Source organism: Scyliorhinus torazame, chromosome 20 (assembly GCF_047496885.1).
Source record: "Scyliorhinus torazame isolate Kashiwa2021f chromosome 20, sScyTor2.1, whole genome shotgun sequence".
Classification (NCBI taxonomy): domain Eukaryota; kingdom Metazoa; phylum Chordata; class Chondrichthyes; order Carcharhiniformes; family Scyliorhinidae; genus Scyliorhinus; species Scyliorhinus torazame.
In genome coordinates, this window is record NC_092726.1 from 24,610,036 (window position 1) to 24,635,222 (window position 25,187).

The 25,187-nt window shown below is 53.2% G+C and overlaps 1 protein-coding gene across 1 annotated transcript in view; it reads right to left on the reverse strand.

Moving 5' to 3' along the window:
• The window catches only part of LOC140397075 (myoferlin-like), a 183,794-nt gene that overhangs the window by 86,904 nt on the left and 71,703 nt on the right, over positions 1-25,187 (reverse strand). The window contains exons 19-25 of the mRNA XM_072486107.1: positions 24,438-24,593; positions 21,730-21,861; positions 14,949-15,112; positions 13,709-13,823; positions 11,618-11,720; positions 6,179-6,318; positions 4,494-4,661 (exon numbers count right to left, since the gene is read on the reverse strand). Coding sequence (XP_072342208.1) covers positions 4,494-4,661; positions 6,179-6,318; positions 11,618-11,720; positions 13,709-13,823; positions 14,949-15,112; positions 21,730-21,861; positions 24,438-24,593 — 978 coding nt within the window. The remainder of the gene's footprint in view (positions 1-4,493; positions 4,662-6,178; positions 6,319-11,617; positions 11,721-13,708; positions 13,824-14,948; positions 15,113-21,729; positions 21,862-24,437; positions 24,594-25,187) is intronic.

Sequence of the window (25,187 nt, forward strand, 5' to 3'; positions counted from 1 at the left end):
CATCAAACACTCCCAGGACAGGTACAGCACGGGGTTAGATACAGAGTAAAGCTCCCTCTACACTGTCCCCATCAAACACTCCCAGGACAGGTACAGCACGGGGTTAGATACAGAGTAAAGCTCTCTCCACACTGTCCCCATCAAACACTCCCAGGACAGGTACAGCACGGGGTTAGATACAGAGTAAAGCTCCCTCTACACTGTCCCCATCAAACACTCCTAGGACAGGTACAGCCCGGGGTTAGATACAGAGTAAAGCGCCCTCTACACTGTCCCCATCAAACACTCCCAGGACAGGTACAGCACGGGGGTTAGACACAGAGTAAAGCTCCCTTTACACAGTCCCCATCAAACACTCCTAGGACAGGTACAGCCCGGGGTTAGATACAGAGTAAAGCGCCCTCTACACTGTCCCCATCAAACACTCCCAGTCAGGTACAGCACGGGGTTAGATACAGAGTAAAGCTCCCTCTACACTGTCCCCATCAAACACTCCCAGGACAGGTACAGCACGGGGGTTAGATACAGGGTAAACCTCCCTCTACACAGTCCCCATCAAACACTCCTAGGACAGGTACAGCCCGGGGTTAGATACAGAGTAAAGCGCCCTCTACACTGTCCCCATCAAACACTCCCAGGACAGGTACAGCACGGGGGTTAGATACAGAGTAAAGCTCCCTTTACACAGTCCCCATCAAACACTCCCAGTCAGGTACAGCACGGGGTTAGAAACAGAGTAAAGCTCCCTCTACACTGTCCCCATCAAACACTCCCAGGACAGGTACAGCACGGGGGTTAGATACAGAGTAAAGCTCCCTTGACACAGACCCCATCAAACACTCCCAGGACAGGTACAGCACGGAGTTAGATACAGGGTAAAGCTCCCTCTACACAGTCCCCATCAAACACTCCCAGGACAGGTACAGCACGGGGGTTAGATACAGAGTAAAGCTCCCTCTACACTGTCCACATCAAACACTCCCAGGACAGGTACTGCACGGGGTTAGATACAGAGTAAAGCTCCCTCTACACTATCCCCATCAAACACTCCCAGGACAGGTACAGCACGGGGTTAGATACAGAGTAAAGCTCCCTCTACACTGTCCCCATCAAACACTCCCAGGACAGGTACAGCACGGGGTTAGGTACAGAGTAAAGCTCCCTCTACACTGTCCCCATCAAACACTCCCAGGACAGGTACAGCACGGGGTTAGATACAGGGTAAAGCTCCCTCTACACAGTCCCCATCAAACACTCCTAGGACAGGTACAGCCCGGGGTTAGATACAGAGTAAAGCGCCCTCTACACTGTCCCCATCAAACACTCCCAGGACAGGTACAGCACGGGGGTTAGATACAGAGTAAAGCTCCCTTTACACAGTCCCCATCAAACACTCCCAGTCAGGTACAGCACGGGGTTAGATACAGAGTAAAGCTCCCTCTACACTGTCCCCATCAAACACTCCCAGGACAGGTACAGCACGGGGGTTAGATACAGGGTAAACCTCCCTCTACACAGTCCCCATCAAACACTCCTAGGACAGGTACAGCCCGGGGTTAGATACAGAGTAAAGCGCCCTCTACACTGTCCCCATCAAACACTCCCAGGACAGGTACAGCACGGGGGTTAGATACAGAGTAAAGCTCCCTTTACACAGTCCCCATCAAACACTCCCAGTCAGGTACAGCACGGGGTTAGAAACAGAGTAAAGCTCCCTCTACACTGTCCCCATCAAACACTCCCAGGACAGGTACAGCACGGGGGTTAGATACAGAGTAAAGCTCCCTTTACACAGACCCCATCAAACACTCCCAGGACAGGTACAGCACGGAGTTAGATACAGGGTAAAGCTCCCTCTACACAGTCCCCATCAAACACTCCCAGGACAGGTACAGCACGGGGGTTAGATACAGAGTAAAGCTCCCTCTACACTGTCCACATCAAACACTCCCAGGACAGGTACTGCACGGGGTTAGATACAGAGTAAAGCTCCCTCTACACTATCCCCATCAAACACTCCCAGGACAGGTACAGCACGGGGTCAGATACAGAGTAAAACTCCCTCTCCACTGTCCCCATCAAACACTCCCAGGACAGGTACAGCACGGGGTTAGGTACAGAGTAAAGCTCCCTCTACACTGTCCCCATCAAACACTCCCAGGACAGGTACAGCACGGGGTTAGATACAGGGTAAAGCTCCCTCTACACAGTCCCCATCAAACACTCCTAGGACAGGTACAGCCCGGGGTTAGATACAGAGTAAAGCGCCCTCTACACTGTCCCCATCAAACACTCCCAGGACAGGTACAGCACGGGGGTTAGATACAGAGTAAAGCTCCCTTTACACAGTCCCCATCAAACACTCCCAGTCAGGTACAGCACGGGGTTAGATACAGAGTAAAGCTCCCTCTACACTGTCCCCATCAAACACTCCCAGGACAGGTACAGCACGGGGGTTAGATACAGGGTAAACCTCCCTCTACACAGTCCCCATCAAACACTCCTAGGACAGGTACAGCCCGGGGTTAGATACAGAGTAAAGCGCCCTCTACACTGTCCCCATCAAACACTCCCAGGACAGGTACAGCACGGGGGTTAGATACAGAGTAAAGCTCCCTTTACACAGTCCCCATCAAACACTCCCAGTCAGGTACAGCACGGGGTTAGAAACAGAGTAAAGCTCCCTCTACACTGTCCCCATCAAACACTCCCAGGACAGGTACAGCACGGGGGTTAGATACAGAGTAAAGCTCCCTTTACACAGACCCCATCAAACACTCCCAGGACAGGTACAGCACGGAGTTAGATACAGGGTAAAGCTCCCTCTACACAGTCCCCATCAAACACTCCCAGGACAGGTACAGCACGGGGGTTAGATACAGAGTAAAGCTCCCTCTACACTGTCCACATCAAACACTCCCAGGACAGGTACTGCACGGGGTTAGATACAGAGTAAAGCTCCCTCTACACTATCCCCATCAAACACTCCCAGGACAGGTACAGCACGGGGTCAGATACAGAGTAAAACTCCCTCTCCACTGTCCCCATCAAACACTCCCAGGACAGGTACAGCACTGGGTTAGATACAGAGTAAAGCTCCCTCTACACTGTCCCCATCAAACACTCCCAGGACAGGTACAGCACGGGGTTAGATACAGAGTAAAGCTCCCTCCACACGGTCCCCATCAAACACTCCCAGGACAGGTACAGCACGAGGTTAGATACAGAGTAAAGCTCCCTCTACACTGTCCCCATCAAATACTCCCAGGACAGGAACAGTACGCGGTTAGATACAGAGTAAAGCTCCCTCTACACTGTCCCCATCAAACACTCACAGGACAGGTACAGCACGGGGTTAGATACAGAGTAAACTCCCTACACTGTCTCCATCAAACACTCCTAGGACAGGTACAGCACGGGGTTAGATACAGAGTAAAGCTCCCTCTACACTGTCCCCATCAAACACTCCCAGGACAGGTACAGCACGGGGTTAGATACAGAGTAAAGCTCCCTCTACACTGTCCCCATCAAACACTCCCAGGACAGGTACGGCACGGGGTTAGATCCAGAGTAAACTCCCTACACTGTCTCCAGTAAACACTCCCAGGACAGGTACAGCACGGGGTTAGATACAGAGTAAAGCTCCCTCCACACTGTCCCCATCAAACACTCCCAGGACAGGTACAGCACGGGGTTAGATACAGAGTAAAGCTCCCTCTACACTGTCCCCATCAAACACTCCCAGGACAGGTACAGCACGGGGTTAGATACAGAGTAAAGCTCCCTCTACACTGTCCCCATCAAACACTCCCAGGACAGGTACAGCACGGGGTTAGATACAGAGTAAAGCTCCCTCTACACTGTCCCCATCAAACACTCCCAGGACAGGTACAGCACGGGGTGAGATACAGAGTAAAGCTCCCTCTACACTGTCCCCATCAAACACTCCCAGGACAGGAACAGCACGGGGTTAGATACAGAGTAAAGCTACCTCTACACTGTCCCCATCAAACACTCCCAGGACAGATACAGCACGGGGTTAGATACAGAGTAAAGCTCCCTCTACACTGTCCCCATCAAACACTCCCAGGACAGGTACCGCACGGGGTTAGATACAGAGTAAAGTTCCCTCTACACTGTCCCCATCAAACACTCCCAGGACAGGTACAGCACGGGGTTAGATACAGAGTAAAGCTCCCTCTACACTGTCCCCATCAAACACTCCCAGGACAGGTACAGCACGGGGTGAGATACAGAGTAATGCTCCCTCTACACATGCACAGTGGCCTGAATGGCCTCCTTCTGTGCTGAACCTGAACCTAATCACATGCTATAGAATCAAGAATGAGCATGTCTTTAGTGATGTCAGACACTTCGCCGTTGCTGCTCTTCCTGTTTGTGTACCTGCTTCACTCTCAGTGGTGAAATGCTTTCAATAATTGTGCATTTGTAAGTATCTTGCGCCTCTGACCTTTGCAGACAACAGCACTTACCAAAGAGCCTTCCAGCCTGAAAATGGCCGCTGGCCCTTGTTCGTCCTTGGGGATCATCCTCCTTCTCCAACGCCTACGCCGGTATGTGTCTCCCTTGTTCGGAGTCACGTGAAACTTCCAACCAAACAGAGGGGCGTATTCCCAGCCTTCAGAATCAAATTCATCTTTCTGCGGAATATCAGAGCGCAAGTTAAAAGGCTTCAATTTTGAAGAGTGCACGGAATTATTTTGGTACAGCAACGCTCAGAATTCTTGCAACAAAACAAAAAGTTACACTTGTTCCTCAAATCCCTGTTTTAATTAAAACCTCTCCGGGGAAACGAGGCCCATTCAAGAAATAAGGTTTCCCCCGGTGGCTCCGTTAGCAAGGGGCAAGCGCCATCTTAAAATTCGGAGTGGGTCATTCAGAATCGAAATTGGGAAGCGTGGAAAGTGTTGAATTGTGGAATTCTTTTTTTTTCTAAAAAAAAATAAAATTAGAGTACCCAATTCACTTTTTCAAATGTCCAACCACCCCATGTCCCCCTCCTCTCCTCCTGGGTCTGCCTCATTTATCTTCCCTGGCTCTGACATCACATCCCCAGCCCCAGTCCGGATCTTCAATATTTCCCTGGACGCAGCCTGCCTCCGCAGCTGGTGTGCCAGCATGTGGCTCGCCTTCTCCCCATGCTCGTATTGCGCCCCTCTTGCCCTACGCAGTTGCCCTACCGCCCTCCCCGTTGTCGGCCTGTCAAATTGCCCCTGCAACTTTTTCCTCCTCGCCAATCCCTCCACGGTGGGCACCCTCGAATGTTCCCTGTCCACCTCCACTATCTCACTCACTAGACGGTCATGTTCCGCCCTCCTTTCCTCATTCGCACGAACCGTAAATGAGATCATTTTTCCCCGGACCACTGCCTTCAGTGCTTCCCAAAAAATGCCTGCCGACACCTCCCCATTCTGATTGAACTCCACATAATCCCTAATCGCCAACCGCACCTTATCACAAAAACCTCCAGCCACCAACAACCCCGAGTCAAACCTCCACACCGGCCTTTGCTCTCGTCCCGTACTGAACCAAATATCCAGCCAGTGGGGTGCATGGTCCGAGATAACTATCCCCGCATACTCTGCCCCCTCCACCCCAACCAAAATCTCCCGACTCACTACAAAGTAATCAATCCTCGGATACACCTTATAGACGTGTGAAAAGAAGGAATACTCCCTTCCCCCGGGTAAAAATAGCAACATGCTAGCGACTGGATGAATCTGTTTTGGGAGGGTGATTTGAGGGACAAAAAGCTGCCGCAGGACACTGGGGAGAACTCCCTTGCCCATTCCTCGCGTCTTCAAGACCCACGTGAGACAGCAGACGGGGCCTCGGTGTAATGTTTTGAACGCGAGACGGGCCCCACAATCCAAACCCCACTAATGCGGCGTGCAAGGTTTGATGTGCAACATATCCTATCACAACCTGAGGATGCCCCCTTCATAGCCGGTAGAGTCCTTTGGAAATGCATTCTGTCATGGGACTGTCCCTTTAAGAAATGTTTTGTCTTATCACATGGCTTCAGTGATGTCATTGTGTGGGTGGAGCTGGGCTGTGGCTCTGAGTTTTACTTTCGTTTTGGTTTGGGGCTTGTTTTGGTGGCTCTGAGTTCTTTGCTTTCGTTTTCACATTTGGCTGCTGTAAGGTGATAACGCACCTTAACTTGATGAGACTGGTCAGGCTTCCTAGAGCGCTTCCGTATCCAGCGGCACCGCCGATGCGTGTGGTAGGCTTTTTCAGTCGGGTTCCAGTGCTTGGGGACTTTGTCTGGTGGGACAACCTTCCCATATTCCCATCCTTCAAGTGAAGCAGAAAACGGGTTACAGAAAACATTCGGCAAACGGACTCTCTGTGGCCGAGGTGCCTGCCAGATCTATGCGAGCAGGAGGGCGCGACTGAGGAGGATAAGGAACAAAAACAGACGGGTGATCCTGGGAGAGAATGAGATACAAGGCAGCCTTGTGCATTCCTATCACAACCTGAGGATGCCCCCGTCATAGCCGGTAGAGTCTTTTGGAAATGCATTCTGGCATGGGAGAGTCCCTTTAAGAAATATTTTGTCTTATCACATGGCTTCAGTGATGTCATTGTGTGGGTGGAGCTGGGCTGTGGCTCTGAGTTTTACTTTCGTTTTGGTTTGGGGCTTGTCTTGGTGGCTCGGAATTTTTTGCTTTCGTTTTCACATTTGGCTGCTGTACTCCGAAAGAGAAGTATCTTGTCCTGCCTCTCTATCTTCAGTTTAAAAGCCGTTTCCCGACTGCTTGATAACTTGAAAAGAAATAATTGCTTTCTGGAAGGAAGTCAAACCTGCTGTTTTGGAAAGGACGCAAGAGTATCCATACCAGATGGGCCACACCTTTGAAAAGGGGGGTACTGGTTTATGGGATCTTGTTATTAAATTGGAACAGTTAGAGGGGGAATTTATTAAGGGTTATACATAGAGTACTGTAGCTGTGTGGGATATTTATGTTGGTACTTCATAAAAATGCTTACTGTGTGTGTTTATGAAAATGTTAACTAAATTCGTAGAATAAAGCTTGTTTTTGATTAAAAGTGCTGAAGGCCTCTGTTGAATAACACCTGAGAGGCAGCCCTTGTGCTCATCGTAACCAAAATTAATAAATAGTTGGAGGTCAGGTGAACTCCATGATATATTTTGGAGTTTTCTTAACCCTGGCGCATAACAATTCACTGTTGTAATGTGGGACACGGCAAGCTCTCACAATGTGATACAACCATTGTCATCATATTTGTTGAGGGATAAATATAGGCTCGGAGACCTGGGTGAAACCCCGCACCCCCAGCTCTTTTGTGAAATAGTGCCCTGCGGTCTTTGATGGGGTCCTTCATCTGCACCACCTCTGACTGTGCTGTCCCTCAACATTGCCTGACCATTGCCTCACCCTCAGTGCAGCTGCTCCGACAGACAACAGGGAGCTCTCTCCACGGGTGCTGTCGGACCTACTCGAGATGGTCCAGCGTTTTCGTTTCAGATTCCAGCATCTGCAGCCATTTGCTTTTAACTCAGTACTGCCTCCCTGACAGTGCAGCATCCCTTCATTACTTTAATGGATGCATTGGCGATCATCAACCAAAATTCTATCGACTCTGGAACAGGAGGGTAGGGAATGTCACTCCACTGTGTAAAAAGGGAGGTGGAGAGAAAACAGGGAATTATAGCCTGACGTCGTTCGTGAGGAAAATTGCAAACAATTTAACCGGGAGCACATGGAAAACAGGGGCAGGAAGGGACAGAGTCAGCATGGATTTCCGAAAGGGAAATCGTGCTTGACAAATCTACGGGAATTCTTCGAGGATGTAGCTGGTAGAGTTGATGAGGGGGGACCGGCGGATGTGGTTTACTTGGACTATCAGAAGGCTTTCGACAAAGTCCCACTGAAGAGATAAGCGTTTTGGGGGTAGTCGATTGAGATGGATGGAAGATTGGTTGGCAGACAGGAAACAAAGAGTAGGGGGAAAAAATGGGTCTTTTTCCAAATGGGAGGTAGTGACTTGTGGGGTACTGCAGGGATTGGTGCTGGGACCCCAGCTATTCACAATTAATATTAATGGTTTGGATGAGGGAACTAAATGTAATATGTCCAAATTTGCAAATGACACAAAGTTGGGTGGGAGGGTGAGCTGTGAGGAGGATGCAGAGATGCTTCAGTGTGATTTGGACAAGTTGAGTGAGTGGGCAAGTGAATGGCAGATGCAGTTTAATTAGGAGAAATGAGAGGTTATCCTCTTTGATAGCAAAAACAGCAAGGCAGATTATCTGAATGGCTAAAGATTGAGGGCGCGATTCTCCGCTCCCGCGTCGGTTGGGAGAATCGCCTGGGTCGCCAAATTTTCCCGCGACGCCGGTCCGACGCCCTCCCGCGATTCACGGAAGCGGCCAGATCGGCACAATCGCATTTTGCGCGGCGAGGTACAGTGAATTGCCCGAGACAGCCAAAATGGCGATTCTCCAGCCCGGATGGGCCGAGCAGCCTGCCCAAAAGGGCGGGTTCCCCCCGGCGCCGTCCACACCTGGTTGCTGCTGGCGGGAACAGCGTGGGAACGCTGGGGGGGGGGGGGGGGTGGCCTGCGGGGGGGCGGGGGGGATCCTGCACCGGGGGGGGGGGCCTCAAATGGGGTCTGGCCTGCGATCGGTGCCCACCGATCGTCGGGCCGGCCTCTCTGAAGGAGGACCTCCTTTCTTCCGCAGCCCCGCAAGATCTGTCAGCCATCTTCTTGCGGGGCGGACTCGGAGAGGACGGCAACCCGCGCATGCGCGGGTGACGCAAGTTATGCGGTGCCGGCCGTGTCATGTATGTGGCTCTGCCTTTATGCGGCGCCAAGGCCTGCCGCGCTCCTAGCCCAGTATCGGGGCCTGAATCGGTCGGGTTAGGGGGCATTTTCGCGCCGTCGTGAACCTCGACGGCGTTCACGACGTCGCGAACACTCTGCCTCCATTTCGGAGAATCCCGCCCTGAGAGAGGGGAATGTGCAACGAGACCTGGGTGTCCTCATACACCAGTCGCTGAAGGTAAACATGCAGGTGCAGGAGGCGGTAAAGAAGGCTAATGGTATGTTGGCCTTCATTGCGAGAGGTTTCGAGTACAGGAGCAGGGATATCTTGCTGCAATTATTCAGGGCCTTGGTGAGGCCATATCTGGAATACTGTGTGCAGTTTTGGTCTCCTTTGAGGAAGGATAGAGGGAGTGCAGCGAAGGTTTACCAGACTGATTCCTGGGATGGCAGGACTGATGTATGAGGGGAGATTGAGTCAGTTAGGATTGTATTCGCTAGCGTTCAGAAGTATGAGGGGGGAACTTGTAGAAAGCTATAAATTTCTAACAGGACTCGACAGGGTAGATGCAGGAAGGATGTTCCAGATGGTGGATACGGGTTAGCCCAGTTCGGACTGAGATCAGGATGAATTTCTTCACCGAGAGAGCCTGGGGAATTCGCTATCACAGCAGGTCGTTGAGGCCAAAACATTGTATGTTTTCAAGAAGCAGTTAGATATAGCATTTGGGGTTGAAGGGAGCAAAGCTTATGGGTGCAAACGGGATTAGGTGACTAAGTTGGATGATTAGCCATGATCATAATGGATGACGGCGCAGGCTCGAAGGCAAAATGGCTTCCTCCTGCTCCTATTTTCTATGTTCCAATGTACTGCAGTGTAGTCAGTGCAGCACTCCCTCAGTACTGACCCTCTGACAGTCCAGCGCTCCCTCAGTACTGACCCTCGGACAGTGCAGCACTCCCTCAGTACTGACCCTCTGACAGTGAAGTGCTCCCTCAGTACTGACCCTCTGACAGTGCATCTCTCCCTCAGTACTGACCCTCTGACAATGCGGCACTCCCTCAGTACTGACCCACTGACAGTGCGGCTCTCCCACAGTACTGACCCTCTGACAGTGCAGCACTCCCTCAGTACTAACTCTCTGTCAGTGTTGCACTCCCTCAGCACTGACCCTCTGACAGTGCAGCACTCCCTCAGTACTGACCCTCTGACAGTGCAGCACTCTCTCAGTACTAACTCTCTGTCAGTGTTGCACTCCCTCAGCACTGACCCTCTGACAGTGCAGCACTCCCTCAGTACTGACCCTCTGACAGTGCAGCACTCCCTCAGTACTGACCCTCTGACAGTGCAGCATTGCCTCAGTACTGACCCTCTGACAGTGCGGCTCTCCCACAGTACTGACCCTCTGACAGTGCAGCACTCCCTCAGTACTGACCCTCTGACAGTGCAGCGCTCCCTCAGTACTGACCCTCTGACAGTGTGGCACTCGCTCAGTACTGACCCTCTGACAGTGCAGCATTGCCTCAGTACTGACCCTCTGACAGTGCAGCACTCCCTAAGTACTGACCCTCTGACAGTGCAGCACTGCCTCAGTACTGACCCTCTGACAGTGCAGCACTCCCTCAGTACTGACCCTCTGACAGTGCAGCTCTCCCTCAGTACTGACTCTCTGACAGTGCAGCACTCCCTCAGTACTAACTCTCTGACAGTGCAGCACTCCCTCAGTACTGACTCTCTGACAGTGCAGCATTCCCTCAGTACTGACCCTCTGACAGTGCAACGCTCCCTCAGTACTGACCCTCTGACAATGCAGCACTCCCTCAGTACTGACCCTATGACAGTGCAGCACTCCCTCAGTACTGACCCTCTGACAATGCAGCACTCCGTCAGTACTGACCCTCTGACAATGCAGCACTCCCTCAATACTGACCCTCTGACAATGCAGCACTCCCTCAGTACTGACCCTCTGACAGTGCAACACTCCCTCAGTACTGACCCTCTGACAGTGCAGCACTCACTCAGTACTGACGCTCTGACAATGCAGCACTCCCTCAGTACTGACCCTCTGACAGTGCAGCACTCCCTCAGTACTGATCCTCTGACAGTGCGGCACTCCCTCAGTACTGACCCTCTGACAGTGCAGCACTTCCTCAGTACTGACCCTCTGACAATGCAGCACTCCCTCAGTACTGACCCTCTGACAGTGCAGCACTCCATCAGTACTGACCCTCTGACAGTGCAGCACTCCCTCAGTACTGACCCTCTGACAGTGCAGCATTCCCTCAGTACTGACCCTCTGACAGTGCAGCACTCCCTCAGTAATGACCCTCTGACAGTGCAGCACTCCCTCAGTACTGACCCTCCGACAGTGCAGCACTCCCTCAGTACTGATCCTCTGACAGTGCGGCACTCCCTCAGTACTGACCCTCTGACAGTGCAGCACTTCCTCAGTACTGACCCTCTGACAATGCAGCACTCCCTCAGTACTGACCCTCTGACAGTGCAGCACTCCCTCAGTACTGACCCTCTGACAGTGCAGCACTCGCTCAGTACTGACTCTCTGACAGTGCGGCACTCCCTCAGTACTGACCCTCTGACAGTGCAGCACTCGGTTAGTACTGAATCTCTGACAGTGCAGCTCTCCCTCAGTACTGACCCTCTGACAGTGCAGGACTCCCTCAGTACTGACCCTCTGACAGTGCACCATGAATAATTCAGGACGTTTCAGATTGAAATGAACGAAGATTGATGCAGTTGAACGGTGAAACGTCTTTAGCCAGTTTCACTCACATGCCAACATACCATGCTCATCGACAGCCCGATAAAAATCTGGGCTCCATTCCTCCTTCCATTCCCATTCTGCAGGACATTCGATGTCTTCCATCGGGAGATGCCGATTTCCTTTCTGAAGTACACAAAGGAAAATGGAAAGCGATTTAGGATTGTGGCTTCTTCCATGAACACTTCCAAAGACACAGGGCGGGATTCTCCGGTCGTCGAAATCGCATTCGGCGATCGGCCGGAGAATCCCCGTTTGCGCCGAAATCGATGCCGTCGTCGCTTTTGCGATGCTCCGCCCTATCGGGTACGTCGCACACCTCGGGGCGGCCTCAGGACGTCCCCTGAGGCCCTCCCCCGATGCTTGGCCCCGACGGCGTGGGACCCTTCAGGTATTTTTTTTTGTGGACCCCGCGTGGCGGATGCGGACTGAGGGGTTACTGGGGGACATTATTGGCAGGTCTGAGCACAGCCGGCGCCATGTTGTCCGGCGCGGCTGTCACAAGCCGTCGCCGTACGCATGCACGGCCACGGACCCGGCCATTCTGCGGCCGTATCCGCAGGTAAAGCCGGGGGCTTTAAGCAGCGTGGCTGCTACCCCCCCTCCCCTCCACTGGGTGGAGGATCGGTGCAGCTGTTGCGCCGTTTTTTCTGCCGTAAAACGCCGCCATTCCCACGCCGCCCTCAGCACTTAGTCTGCATATCGGAGAATCCAGCCCACAATCACAAAACAAAAGGGTGGACACCATGGGCGAAATTCTCCCCCAACGGCGCGATGTCCGCCGACTGGCGCCAAAAACGGCACCAATCAGACGGGCATCGCGCCGGCCCAAAGGTGCGGAATGCTCCGCATCTTTGGGGGCCGAGCCCCAACATTGAGGGGCTAGGCCGACGCCGGAGGGATTTCCGCCCCGCCAGCTGGCGGAAATGGCGTTTGTTGCCCCGCCAGCTGGCGCGGAAATGCGGCGCATGCGCGGGAGCGTCAGCAGCCACCGACAGTTTCCCGCGCATGCGCAGTGGGGAGAGTCACTTCCTCCTCCGCCATGGTGGAGACCGTGGCGGAGGCGGGAGGAAAAGAGTGCCCCCACGGCACAGGCCCACCCGCGGATCGGTGGGCCCCGATCGCGGGCCAGGCCACCGTGGAGGCACCCCCCGGGGTCAGATCGCCCCGCGCCCCCCCCAGGACCCCGGAGCCCGCCCATGCCGCCTGGTCCCGCCGGTAAATACGAGCTTTGATTTACGCCGGCGGGACAGGCAAATTCTGGGCGGGACTTCGGCCCATCCGGGCCGGAGAATTGAGCGGGGGGTCCCGCCAACCGGCGCGGCCCGATTCCCGCCCCCGCCCAGTCTCCGGTACCGGAGACTTCGGCGGGGGCGGGATTCACGGCGGCCAATGGCCATTCTCCGACCCGGCGGGGGGTCGGAGAATGACGCCCCATGTTGTACAAATCTGGAGTTGTGGGTCAGCCACAACTAGTCCAGTTCTGGTGACTTGTAGGAAGAATGTGAGGGGGTCCTCGAGCGGGAGGTTTACCAGGACCGTTCAGGGGATGAGTTTGATTTCAGCTCCAAGATGAGGTTGGAGAAGCTGGGGGTTGGTCACCTCGCAGCGAAGGAGGTCGAGGGAGAGATTTGATCGAGGTGGTCAAGATGGTGACAGGTTTCGATAAGGTCGAGGAAGCTCTTCCCACGAGCTGATGGACTTGGGGGGCACCGATTTAAGGTGTCGGGCAAGAGACGCGAGGGCAGGGTGGGGAGATTCGAGGAAGAACGTTTTTACACAGCGAGTGCCAATGAGCTGTGCCTCACAGGATGGCGGAAGCAGAGATGCTGAATGGTTTCAAAAGTAAATTGGATGGGCACCTGAGGGAAGAAACCTTGCGGGGGGGACTAGGGGGATAGAGTGGGGTTGACTGGACTGCTTTGCATGGACATGAAGGGCCAAATGGCCTCCCTCTGTGCTGCACGAGACTGCCCTTTTCTCTCAGGGATGTAGATTGGATCCCAGAGAGGGTGAAAGTCTTTTGTCTTGGTTTTCCTAAGGACCCTGAAGGTGATGTTTCCCCTGATGTACAGGTTTAAACTTCTACCGCTGCAGAGTTGTGTAACACCCACTACATCCGTGTACTGTTCTAAAGCTGGGCTCCATTCTCCTCCGGCCAAGTGGATTTCGTTCTCATAAACATCATCCATAAACTCATTGTGACCCGCGTCAGCGCCAAACAACAAGCTGTTAAAAAAAAAAAGAGGGATGAATAAGTCAGAGGCTCTCAACTACATTTCATACGCAAGGGAATTTTCCTCAACTCTCCCTGCTCGGATTGCCTCCCTAGCGCATCCTTTTCCAGGAACCCGGTCCCCTCCCTCCATCATCCCTTCTTCGCCCATAGGCGTTCAGTACCCATCCCTCACAGTGCACAACCTGGGCTTTTTTGTCTTCTTTGCACGATAGCACAGTGGTTAGCACAGTTGCTTCACAGCTCCAGGGTCCCAGGTTCGATTCCCGGCTTGGGTCACTGTCTGTGCGGAGTCTGCACGTTCTCCCCGTGTCTGCGTGGGTTTCCTCCGGGTGCTCCGGTTTCCTCCCACAGTCCAAAGATGTGCAGGTTAGGTGGATTGTCCACGCTAAATTGGCCTTAGTGTCCAAAAAGGTTAAGTGGGGTTACGGGGATAGGGTAGAAGCGTGGGCTTAAGAAGGCCGCTCTTTCCAAGAGCCGGTGCAGACTCGATGGGCCGAATGGCCTCCTTCTCCACTGTAAAGTCTATGATTCTAATATAAATTTAGAGTATCCAATTTTATTTTTTCCAATGAAGGAGCAATTTAGCGTGGCCAGTCCACCTAATCTGCACATCTTTTGGGTTGTGGGGGTGAGGCCCACGCAGACACAGGGAGAATGTGCAAACTCCACACGGACAGTGACCCAGAGCCAGGATTGAACCCGGTTCCTCAGCGCCGTAGGCCCAGTGCTAACCAGTGCGCCACCTGCCACTCCTTGCACAACCCGGCTTGACCACTGTCGTCAGCTGTGGCTCGTGGGTCTCACGCACGCCTCGGAGGCAGAAGGTCAGGGGTTGAAGTGCCACCCCGGGCCTTCAGCACGTGATCCAGGCTGACGCTTGCCCAGTGTCGAGCTGAGGGACTGCGGCACTGTCAGCAGTATCGTCTGCGAGACGTTAAACTGAGGCCCCTTTTGCCCTCCGAACAAAGGAGTTGCAATGTCCTGTGGTTGTGAGGGGGCCTGTAAAAATGCAAGTCTTTATTTGCAGGTTTCTCAATTTTGAACAGAAATTCATGTCGGTCAAAATGTTTTGGAAGCCCACCTCCGAACTCCAGCTAGTCAAACAGCAAACTCACCAGCGCTCAGGGTCGATGGTCCATTTTCCATCCCACTGCCAGCCCTTCAGAGGATTGAAGTCCTTTTTTGACAGCCGTATTTTACCCATCGCATCGGAGTAGGATGGATGCTGCAGCAATCCACTGGTGCCCCAGTGACCCATCACCTTGGCCTGGTTTTCATACTGCAAATAAAACCAGGACCACAAACATTGAACAGATGTGTTGATACTCCCGCGATAGCTGTTGTATCCCCTGCTCCCAGTTACTATTCCCCGCTCCCTATAACTATTCCCCGCTCCCAGTAACCATGCCGCGCACCCTGTAACTATTCCCCGCTCCCAGTAACCATCCCGCGCACCCTGTAACTATTCCCTGCTCCCAATAACCATCCCACGCACCCTGTAACTATTCCCTGCTCCCTGTAACCATCCCGCGCACCCTGTAACTATTCCCCACTCCCAGTAACCATCCCACGCACCCTGTAACTATTCCCTGCTCCCTGTAACCATCCCACGCACCCTGTAACTATTCCCCGCTCCCTGAAACCATCCCGCGCACCCTGTAACTATTCCCTGCTCCCAATAACCATCCCACGCACCCTGTAACTATTCCCTGCTCCCTGTAACCATCCCGCGCACCCTGTAACTATTCCCCACTCCCAGTAACCATCCCACGCACCCTGTAATTATTCCCCACTCCCAGTAACCATCCCGCGCACCCTGTAACTATTCCCCGCTCCCAGTAACCATCCCACGCACCCTGTAACTATTCCCTGCTCCCTGTAACCATCCCACGTTCTCTGTAACTATTCCCTGCTCCCTGTAACCATCCCGCGCACCCTGTAACTATTCCCTGCTCCCTGTAACCATCCTGCGCTCCCTGTAACTATTCCCCACTCCCAGTTGTCATGATATTCAAACACACACATCATGATAGACACACCAACAGACAAATCAGAACACACACCACAACCAATGACAGAAAGATATAAAAGCACAGACACGACCCCCGGTGGTCAGTATTAGCTGGAGAGGAAGACCAGGACAGACCTGCTACCAGACACACTCAAAGAGACAGCACGTGCAGAGTATCCAGAACGAACTGTATTATAAGAGTTAAAATAAAATAGAGTTGTACCACATACAACTGTGTTGGCTCATCTGTGCACCAGAGCACCCAACACCACACCAGTAACCATTCCGCGCACCCTGTAACTATTCCCCACTCCCAGTAACCATCCCACGCATCCTGTAACTATTCCCTGCTCCCAGTAACCATCCCGCGCACCCTGTAACTATTCCCTGCTCCCTGTAACCATCCCGCGCACCCTGTAACTATTCCATGCTCCCAGTAACCATCCCGCACACCCTATAACTATTCCCCACTCCCTGTAACTATTCCCCGCTCCCTGTAACCATCCCGCGCACCCTATAACTATTCCCCACTCCCTGTAACCACCCCACGCTCCCTGTAACTATTCCCCGCTCCCAGTAACCATCCCGCGCACCCTGTAACCATCCCACGCACCCTGTAACCACCCCACGCTCCCTGTAACTATTCCCCGCTCCCAGTAACCATCCCGCGCACCCTGTAACCACCCCACGCTCCCTGTAACTATTCCACGCTCCCAGTAACCATCCCCCGTTCCCTGTAACCATCCCCCGCTCCCTGTAACCATCCCACGCACCCTGTAACCATTCCCCACTCCCTGTAACTACTCCACGCTCCCAGTAACCATCCCGCGCTCCCTGTAACTATTCCCCACTCCCTGTAACCATCCCACGCTCCCTGTAACTATTCCCCGCTCCCAGTAATCATCCCGCGCATCCTGTAACCATCCCACGCTCCCTGTAACCATCCCGCGCTCCCTGTAACCATCCCGCGCACCCTGTAACTATTCCCCACTTCCTGTAACTATTCCCCACTCCCTGTAACTATCCCGCGCACCCTGTAACTATTCCCCGCTCCCAGTAACCATCCCGCGCACCCTGTAACTATTCCACGCTCCCAGTAACCATCCCACGCACCCTGTAACTATTCCCCGCTCCCAGTAACCATCCCGCGCACCCTGTAACTATTCCCCGCTCCCAGTAACCATCCCGCGCACCCTGTAACTATTCCCCGCTCCCAGTAACCATCCCGCGCACCCTGTAACCATCCCCCGCTCCCTGTAATTATTCCCCGCACCCTGTAACCATCCCGCGCACCCTGTAACCATCCCGCGCTCCCTGTAACCATCCCGCGCTCCCTGTAACTATCCCGCGCTCCCTGTAACCATCTCGCGCTCCCTGTAACTATCCCGCGCTCCCTGTAACCATCCCGCGCTCCCTGTAACCATCCCACGCTCCCTGTAACTATTCCCCGCTCCCAGTAACCATCCCGCGCACCCTGTAACCATCCCCTGCTCCCTGTAACCATCCCGCGCACCCTGTAACTATTCCCCGCTCCCTGTAACCATCCCGCGCACCCTGTAACTATTCCCCGCTCCCAGTAACCATCCCGCGCACCCTGTAACCATCCCACGCACCCTGTAACCACCCCACGCTCCCTGTAACTATTCCCCGCTCCCAGTAACCATCCCGCGCACCCTGTAACCACCCCACGCTCCCTGTAACTATTCCACGCTCCCAGTAACCATCCCCCGTTCCCTGTAACCATCCCCCGCTCCCTGTAACCATCCCACGCACCCTGTAACCATTCCCCACTCCCGGTAACTACTCCACGCTCCCAGTAACCATCCCGCGCTCCCTGTAACTATTCCCCACTCCCTGTAACCATCCCACGCTCCCTGTAACTATTCCCCGCTCCCAGTAATCATCCCGCGCATCCTGTAACCATCCCACGCTCCCTGTAACCATCCCGCGCTCCCTGTAACCATCCCGCGCACCCTGTAACTATTCCCCACTTCCTGTAACTATTCCCCACTCCCTGTAACCATCCCGCGCACCCTGTAACTATTCCCCACTCCCAGTAACCATCCCGCGCACCCTGTAACTATTCCCCGCTCCCAGTAACCATCCCGCGCACCCTGTAACTATTCCCCGCTCCCAGTAACCATCCCGCGCACCCTGTAACCATCCCGCGCTCCCTGTAACCATCCCGCGCTCCCTGTAACTATCCCGCGCTCCCTGTAACCATCTCGCGCTCCCTGTAACTATCCCGCGCTCCCTGTAACCATCTCGCGCTCCCTGTAACCATCCCGCGCTCCCTGTAACTATCCCGCGCTCCCTGTAACCATCCCGCGCTCCCTGTAACTATCCCGCGCTCCCTGTAACCATCTCGCGCTCCCTGTAACTTTCCCGCGCTCCCTGTAACCATCCCGCGCTCCCTGTAACTATCCCGCGCTCCCTGTAACCATCCCACGCTCCCTGTAACTATTCCATGCTCCCAGTAACCATCCCGCGCACCCTGTAACCATCCCCTGCTCCCTGTAACCATCCCGCGCACCCTGTAACTATTCCCCGCTCCCTGTAACCATCCCGCGCACCCTGTAACTATTCCCTGCTCCCAATAACCATCCCACGCACCCTGTAACTATTCCCCGCTCCCTGTAACCATCCCGCGCACCCTGTAACTATTCCCCGCTCCCTGTAACCATCCCGCGCACCCTGTAACTATTCCCCGCTCCCAGTAACCATCCCGCGCACCCTGTAACTATTCCCCGCTCCCTGTAACCATCCCGCGCACCCTGTAACTATTCCCCACTCCCTGTAACCACCCTACACTCCCTGTAATCCTCTCTACCTCCCAGTAACCATTCCCCCATGATGCACGAACAATCACTACTGAAGCGAGATTGTAGTCCAATTGAAGGCTTTAATGAACAAGTAGTTACCCCAGCAGCTCCGGTACAGAATGACTGCTGTGGGTGAAACACAGACTCTTATGCTCCGCATGCTGGGCGGAACCAGCAGGCAGGTTCTACCAGTCATACTACAGTATAAGGTACATCCCACCTAGGTACAGCACCCCTCTCCCTGTAACCATCCCCTGCTCCCTGTAACCATCCCACGCACCCTGTAACTATTCCCTGCTCCCTGTAACCATCCCTCGCACCCTGTAACTATTCCCCACTCCCTGTAACCATCCGGCGCACCCTGTAACTATTCCCCACTCCCTGTAACCATCCGGCGCACCCTGTAACTATTCCCCACTCCCTGTAACCATCCGGCGCACCCTGTAACTATTCCCCACTCCCAGTAACCATCCCGCGCACCCTGTAACTATTCCCTGCTCCCTGTAACCATCCCCCGCTCCCTGTAACTATTCCCCGCTCCCTGTAACCATCCCGCGCACCCTGTAACTATTCCCTGCTCCCTGTAACCATCCCACGCACCCTGTAACTATTCCCCACTCCCTGTAACCATCCCACGCTCCCTGTAACTATTCCCCACTCCCAGTAACCATCCCACGCTCCCTGTAACTATTCCCCGCTCCCTGTAACTATTCCCCACTCCCTGTAACCATCCCGCACACCCTGTAACTATTCCCCGCTCCCTGTAACTATTCCCTGCTCCCTGTAACCATCCCCCGCTCCCTGTAACTATTCCCCGCTCCCTGTAACTATTCCCTGCTCCCTGTAACCAATCCCCGCTCCCTGTAACTATTCCCCGCTCCCTGTAACCATCCCACGCTCCCTGTAACTATTCCCCGCTCCCTGAAACCATCCCCCGCTCCCTGTAACTATTCCCCACTCCCTGTAACCATCCCCCGCTCCCTGTAACCATCCCACGCTCCCTGTAACTATTCCCCGCTCCCTGTAACCATCCCACGCACCCTGTAACCATCCCCCGCTCCCTGTAACCATCCCCCGCTCTCTGTAACTATTCCCCGCTCCCTGTAACCATCCCACGCACCCTGTAACCATCCCCCGCTCCCTGTAACCATCCCGCGCACCCTGTAACTATTCCCCACTTCCTGTAACTATTCCCCACTCCCTGTAACCATCCCGCGCACCCTGTAACTATTCCCCACTCCCAGTAACCATCCCGCGCACCCTGTAACTATTCCCCGCTCCCTGTAACCATCCCGCGCTCCCTGTAACCATCCCTCGCTCCCTGTAACCATCCCGCGCACCCTGTAACTATTCCCCACTTCCTGTAACTATTCCCCACTCCCTGTAACCATCCCGCGCACCCTGTAACTATTCCCCATTCCCAGTAACCATTCCGCGCGCCCTGTAACCAACCCGCGCACCCTGTAACCATCCCCCGCTCTCTGTAATTATTCCCCGCTCCCTGTAACCATCCCGCGCTCCCTGTAACCATCCCACGCTCCCTGTAACTATCCCGCGCTCCCTGTAACCATCCCACGCTCCCTGTAACTATCCCGCGCTCCCTGTAACCATCCCACGCTCCCTGTAACTATTCCACGCTCCCAGTAACCATCCCGCGCACCCTGTAACCATCCCCTGCTTCCTGTAACCATCCCGCGCACCCTGTAACTATTCCCCGCTCCCTGTAACCATCCCGCGCACCCTGTAACTATTCCCCGCTCCCTGTAACCATCCCGCGCACCCTGTAACTATTCCCCGCTCCCTGTAACCATCCCGTGCACCCTGTAACTATTCCCCGCTCCCTGTAACCATCCCGCGCACCCTGTAACTATTCCCCGCTCCCAGTAACCATCCCGCGCACCCTGTAACTATTCCCCACACCCTGTAACCATCCCCCACTCCCCATAACCACCCTACACTCCCTGTAATCCTCTCTAGCTCCCAGTAACCATTCCCCCATGATGCACGAACAATCACTACTGAAGCGAGATTGTAGTCCAATTGAAGGCTTTAATGAACAAGTAGTTACCCCAGCAGCTCCGGTACAGAATGACTGCTGTGGGTGAAACACAGACTCTTATGCTCCGCCTGCTGGGCGGAACCAGCAGGCAGGTTCTACCAGTCATACTACAGTATAAGGTACATCCCACCTAGGTACCGCACCCCTCTCCCTGTAACCATCCCCCGCTCCCTGTAATCATCCCCGGCTCTCTGTAACCATCGCCCACTCCCTGTAATCCTCTCCAGCTCCCAGTAACCATTGCCCCACTCCCTGTAATCATCCCTCGCTCTCTGTAATCATCCCCGGCTCTCTGTAACCATCCCCCGCTCCCAGTCACCATTCCCCACTCCCTGTAACCATTCCCCACTCCCTATATTTCACTGTGGAATTACCCTGCCTTCAAGGGGAGACATTCCAGAGAGTTTCTTCAGAAGGCGGGATACATAAGGGGAGTGGGAAGCTTCCAGGACTAAGCCTGCTATTTCATCACTCAGAGGTACAACGGGCGGCATGGTAGCACAGTGGTTAGCACTGTTGTCTCACAGCGCCAGGGTCTCCAGTTCGATTCCCGGTTTGGGTCACTGTCTGTACGGAATCTGCACGTTCTCCCCGTGTCTGCGTGGGTTTCCTCCGGGTGCTCCGGTTTCCTCCCACAAGTCCAAAGATGTGCGGGTGAGGTGAATTGGCCACGCTAAATTGCCCCTTAGTGTCCAAAAGGGTTAGGTGGGGTTACGGGGATAGGGTGGAGGTGTGGGCTTAAGTAGGGAGCTCTTTCCAAGGGCCAGTGCAGACTCGATGGGCTGAATGGCCTCCTTTTGCGCTGTAAATTCTACGATTTATGAGGTCATTGGCACCTCCAGCTGACAACCATGTTGGGGATGAGGTAAGTCTCTGTCAGTGAATTCGGTGGGGATTTTCCCTTTGCGGATATGTCTGAACCCAGTGTCTGCTATGCTGTTCCGCAAAATATATTTCAAACAGAAGTACACATCAAATAGTGGCCCCTATATGGCTCAACTCACTCTCTCTGCAGCCACCAAAATTTTTCCATCGATGTACTTTTCAAACTCCTCCTCATCGGAAGACAGCCCCATCCAAATCCGCACGCGGAGCTGAGCGACGCTCCTCATGTCTTGGGACCGGTCCAGCGGTTGCTGCCAACAGGAGTGGGAGAATTGAGTCATTACTCGCCCTTGTAAACCATGAGGCCTGCGGTGGTCTGACCGGTACGGCAGCGATTAAAACGTAAAGCGGTCAACTTTCATCATCTCTGGGAGATGCTTCAGGCAAATGGTGAAAACATAAATAAAACCAGTGCCTAACTGATATACTGCAAATCCCAAGAGCGATTTGAAAGCAGGGTATCTTTTGGCTGTGCAGAGGAGGGTATCAAGAATTTTGCCAGGGCTGGAAAAGTGCAGCTACGAGGAGAGCCCCCGCAACCCAAAAAAATGTGCAGGGTAGGTGGATTGGCCACGTTAAATTGCCCATTAATTGGAAAATATGAATTGGGTGCTCTAAAATTTTTTTTTTTTTCAAGAATCGCAGAATCAGACAGCGCAAAACGAGGCCACCCGGCCATTCTCGCCTGTGAAATCTATCCGATTATTTCCATTTCCCCCTCGCTCTGGGCTCTCCATTCAGAGGGAAAACCAGCCTCTCAGCAGCTTCCCTCTCAAGCCCTCTGACAATCTCATGCATTTCACAGAGATCGTCTCTTTTTTTAATATAAATTTAGTGTATCCAATTAATTTTTTCCAATTAAGGAGCAATTTAGCGTGGCCAATCCACCTAGCCTGCACATCTTTGGGTTGTGGGGGCGAAACCCACGCAGACACGGGGAGAATGTGCAAACTCCATACGGACAGCGACCCAGAGCTGGGATCGAACCTGGGACCTCGGCGCCGTGAACAGAGATCGTCTCGCGCCCGTCGAAACGGGAGAGCTCATTCCACTCCAGAAGGCAGGATATGTAAGGGGAGCAGGAAGATCCCAGGACTGAGCCTGCTAGTTCACAGCACAGTACACCCTCAGAGGTCAGTGGTTTCAGCTTGTCACGTGCTCAGGGTCGCCAAGTTTAAGTTTGCCTGGGTAGCACGGTGGCGCAGTGAGTTAGCCCTGCTGCCTCACGGCGCCGAGGTCCCAGGTTCGATCCCGGCTCTGGGTCCCAGTCCGTGTGGAGTTTGCACATTCTCCCCGTGCTTGCCTGGGTTTCACCCCCACAACCCAAAGATGTACAAACTCGGTGGACTGGCCACGCTAAATTGCCCCCTTAATTGGAAAAATTAATTGGGTACACTAAAAAAATTTTTTTTAAAGAAAATAAAAAGTTTAAGTTTGCTGGGCATTTTGCCACGCTTTGTTTGTGGGACAGAATTCTAGGGCTCTGAACTCACCAATATCCCGTGCCACTGTCTGAATGTACAGTGGGGGGGGGTTAACAATCTTGTCAGTCTTTTCTCGCTGCTGAAATGCTTTCTGGGCTGGAAGCTTGAAGATATTTTCATCCAAACTCACTCACCCACATCTCAAGTTTTATCCTCCTGATAATTCTTACCTTGGATGTTTAACCTTAGCCTCAGGAAATAACTATGACAGTTGATACATATAGATATATATTTACATGCATACATATACAGACACGTACACACATATACATTAATGGTATGTTAGTTACATTGTTCTGATACATTCGTGAAAGACATTGTAGCATTCGATGCTTAGAGCACTTATAAAGAGAGGCTGCTGGGACACTCAGCAGGGTAGAGAGCCCTGTGCAGTAAGGAATATAGGAGCAGGACTTGGCCATTCGGCCCATTAAGCCTACTTTTCCATTCAGTTAGAACATGGCAGGTCATCTACCTCAACATCACCATCCCCACTATCCCCATATCTCTTGACGTCATTAGGATTGAGAAATTGACTGATTTCTGTCCAGGACACACACAGTGATTGTTGCCTCCATAACCTTCTGAGGTAGAGAATTCCAAAGATTCACCACCCTCGATAGTGAAGAAATTCCTCCTCATCGCAGTCTCAAATGGCCTGCCCCTTCTTCGGAGAAGTGGGTAGGGGGCATGCAATGCTGCATTCTGTAATTAAACCAGCCATCAAGAAAAGGATGTGTGTCAGGTTTCATGTTCCACCATCTGGCTCGGCATCCATTTATCAGGACATGTATATTCATATGTACACACATATCCTCACAAACAAATACGTACATACATATATATACTCCAGCGCACTCCTGTGTTTCAAAGTGGTGAAGATGTAGGGAGCAGGTATCGTGTGTAGAACACTTGAGTGTTTCAAATAGAAAAGAAACTCATACCTCTGGCACCAACACCAAACTGAAGCCTTAAGACCATAAGGAGCAGAATTAGGCCATTCGGCCCATCGAGTCTGCTCCGCCATTCAATCATGGCTGATATTTTTCTCACCCCCATTCTCCTGCCTTCTCCCCATAACCCCTGGCCCCCTTATTAATCAAGAACCTATCTACTCTGTCTTAAAGACACTCAGTGATTTGGCCTCCACAGCCTTCTGCGGCAAAGAGTTCCACAGATTCACCGCCCTCTGGCTGAAGAAATCCCTCCTCATCTCTGTTTTAAAGGATCGGCCCAAGAGTCTGAGGCTGTGCCCTCTGGTTCTAGTTTTTCCTACAAGTGGAAACATCCTCTCCACGTCCACTCTATCCAGGCCTGTAAGTTTCAAACCAGCTTTCACCTACCTTCATAAACACCGTAAGAAGCTTCCCGCAGAATTTCCCGCAGGATTTCTCACTGTCCCGAGAAAATAGGACCGAGTACGCTTTAATCCGAGCGTAAGCGACCCGCTTATCGCCTGATAGCATCCACAGAATCACATCGGGCAGGCTGTTCTGGGGCTGCAAGGGGCAGAAAGGAGAACATGTGAGGTGCTTATCGCTGCTTCTGCTGGGTTCAAATTTACAGACTCTCTCTCTCTCTCCCCCCCCCCCCCCCCCCCCCCCCCCCCCCCACCCCGCCCCATGACCCCGCCCCCAAACCCATAGCTCCTGCCAACTGGCAGCCGGTCCTTCTGCATCTTGAGCCTCCACGCTCTGAAAGGTGGGGGGGAAAGAGATGAGACACCTCGCTTTCTCATCACACAACCTAGGCCCAAATGGCTGCTGCTCATCAGACCTCTATTAACTATTGATGTGTGTCACAGTTCCACCAGAGCATTCAACTCAAGGAGAATTGTGCCGTTGTGACAACAGTATGATTCTGATAATGCAAAGATAGCGGTTGGGCCCATGATAAAAATTACAAGTATTCCATTGAAATCTTGTCAAAACACTGCTCCCGATGAACTGTAATGGGTTGCACTAACTGCTGTTATGTTCATGCAACAGCATGTGACTCTCGACTGAAATGATATTATCATGGGGCGACATCAAAATAATTTTCAGATTTTGACTATAAGGGGCAACTGTCGAGGGGTCACAATTGAGGGAGTG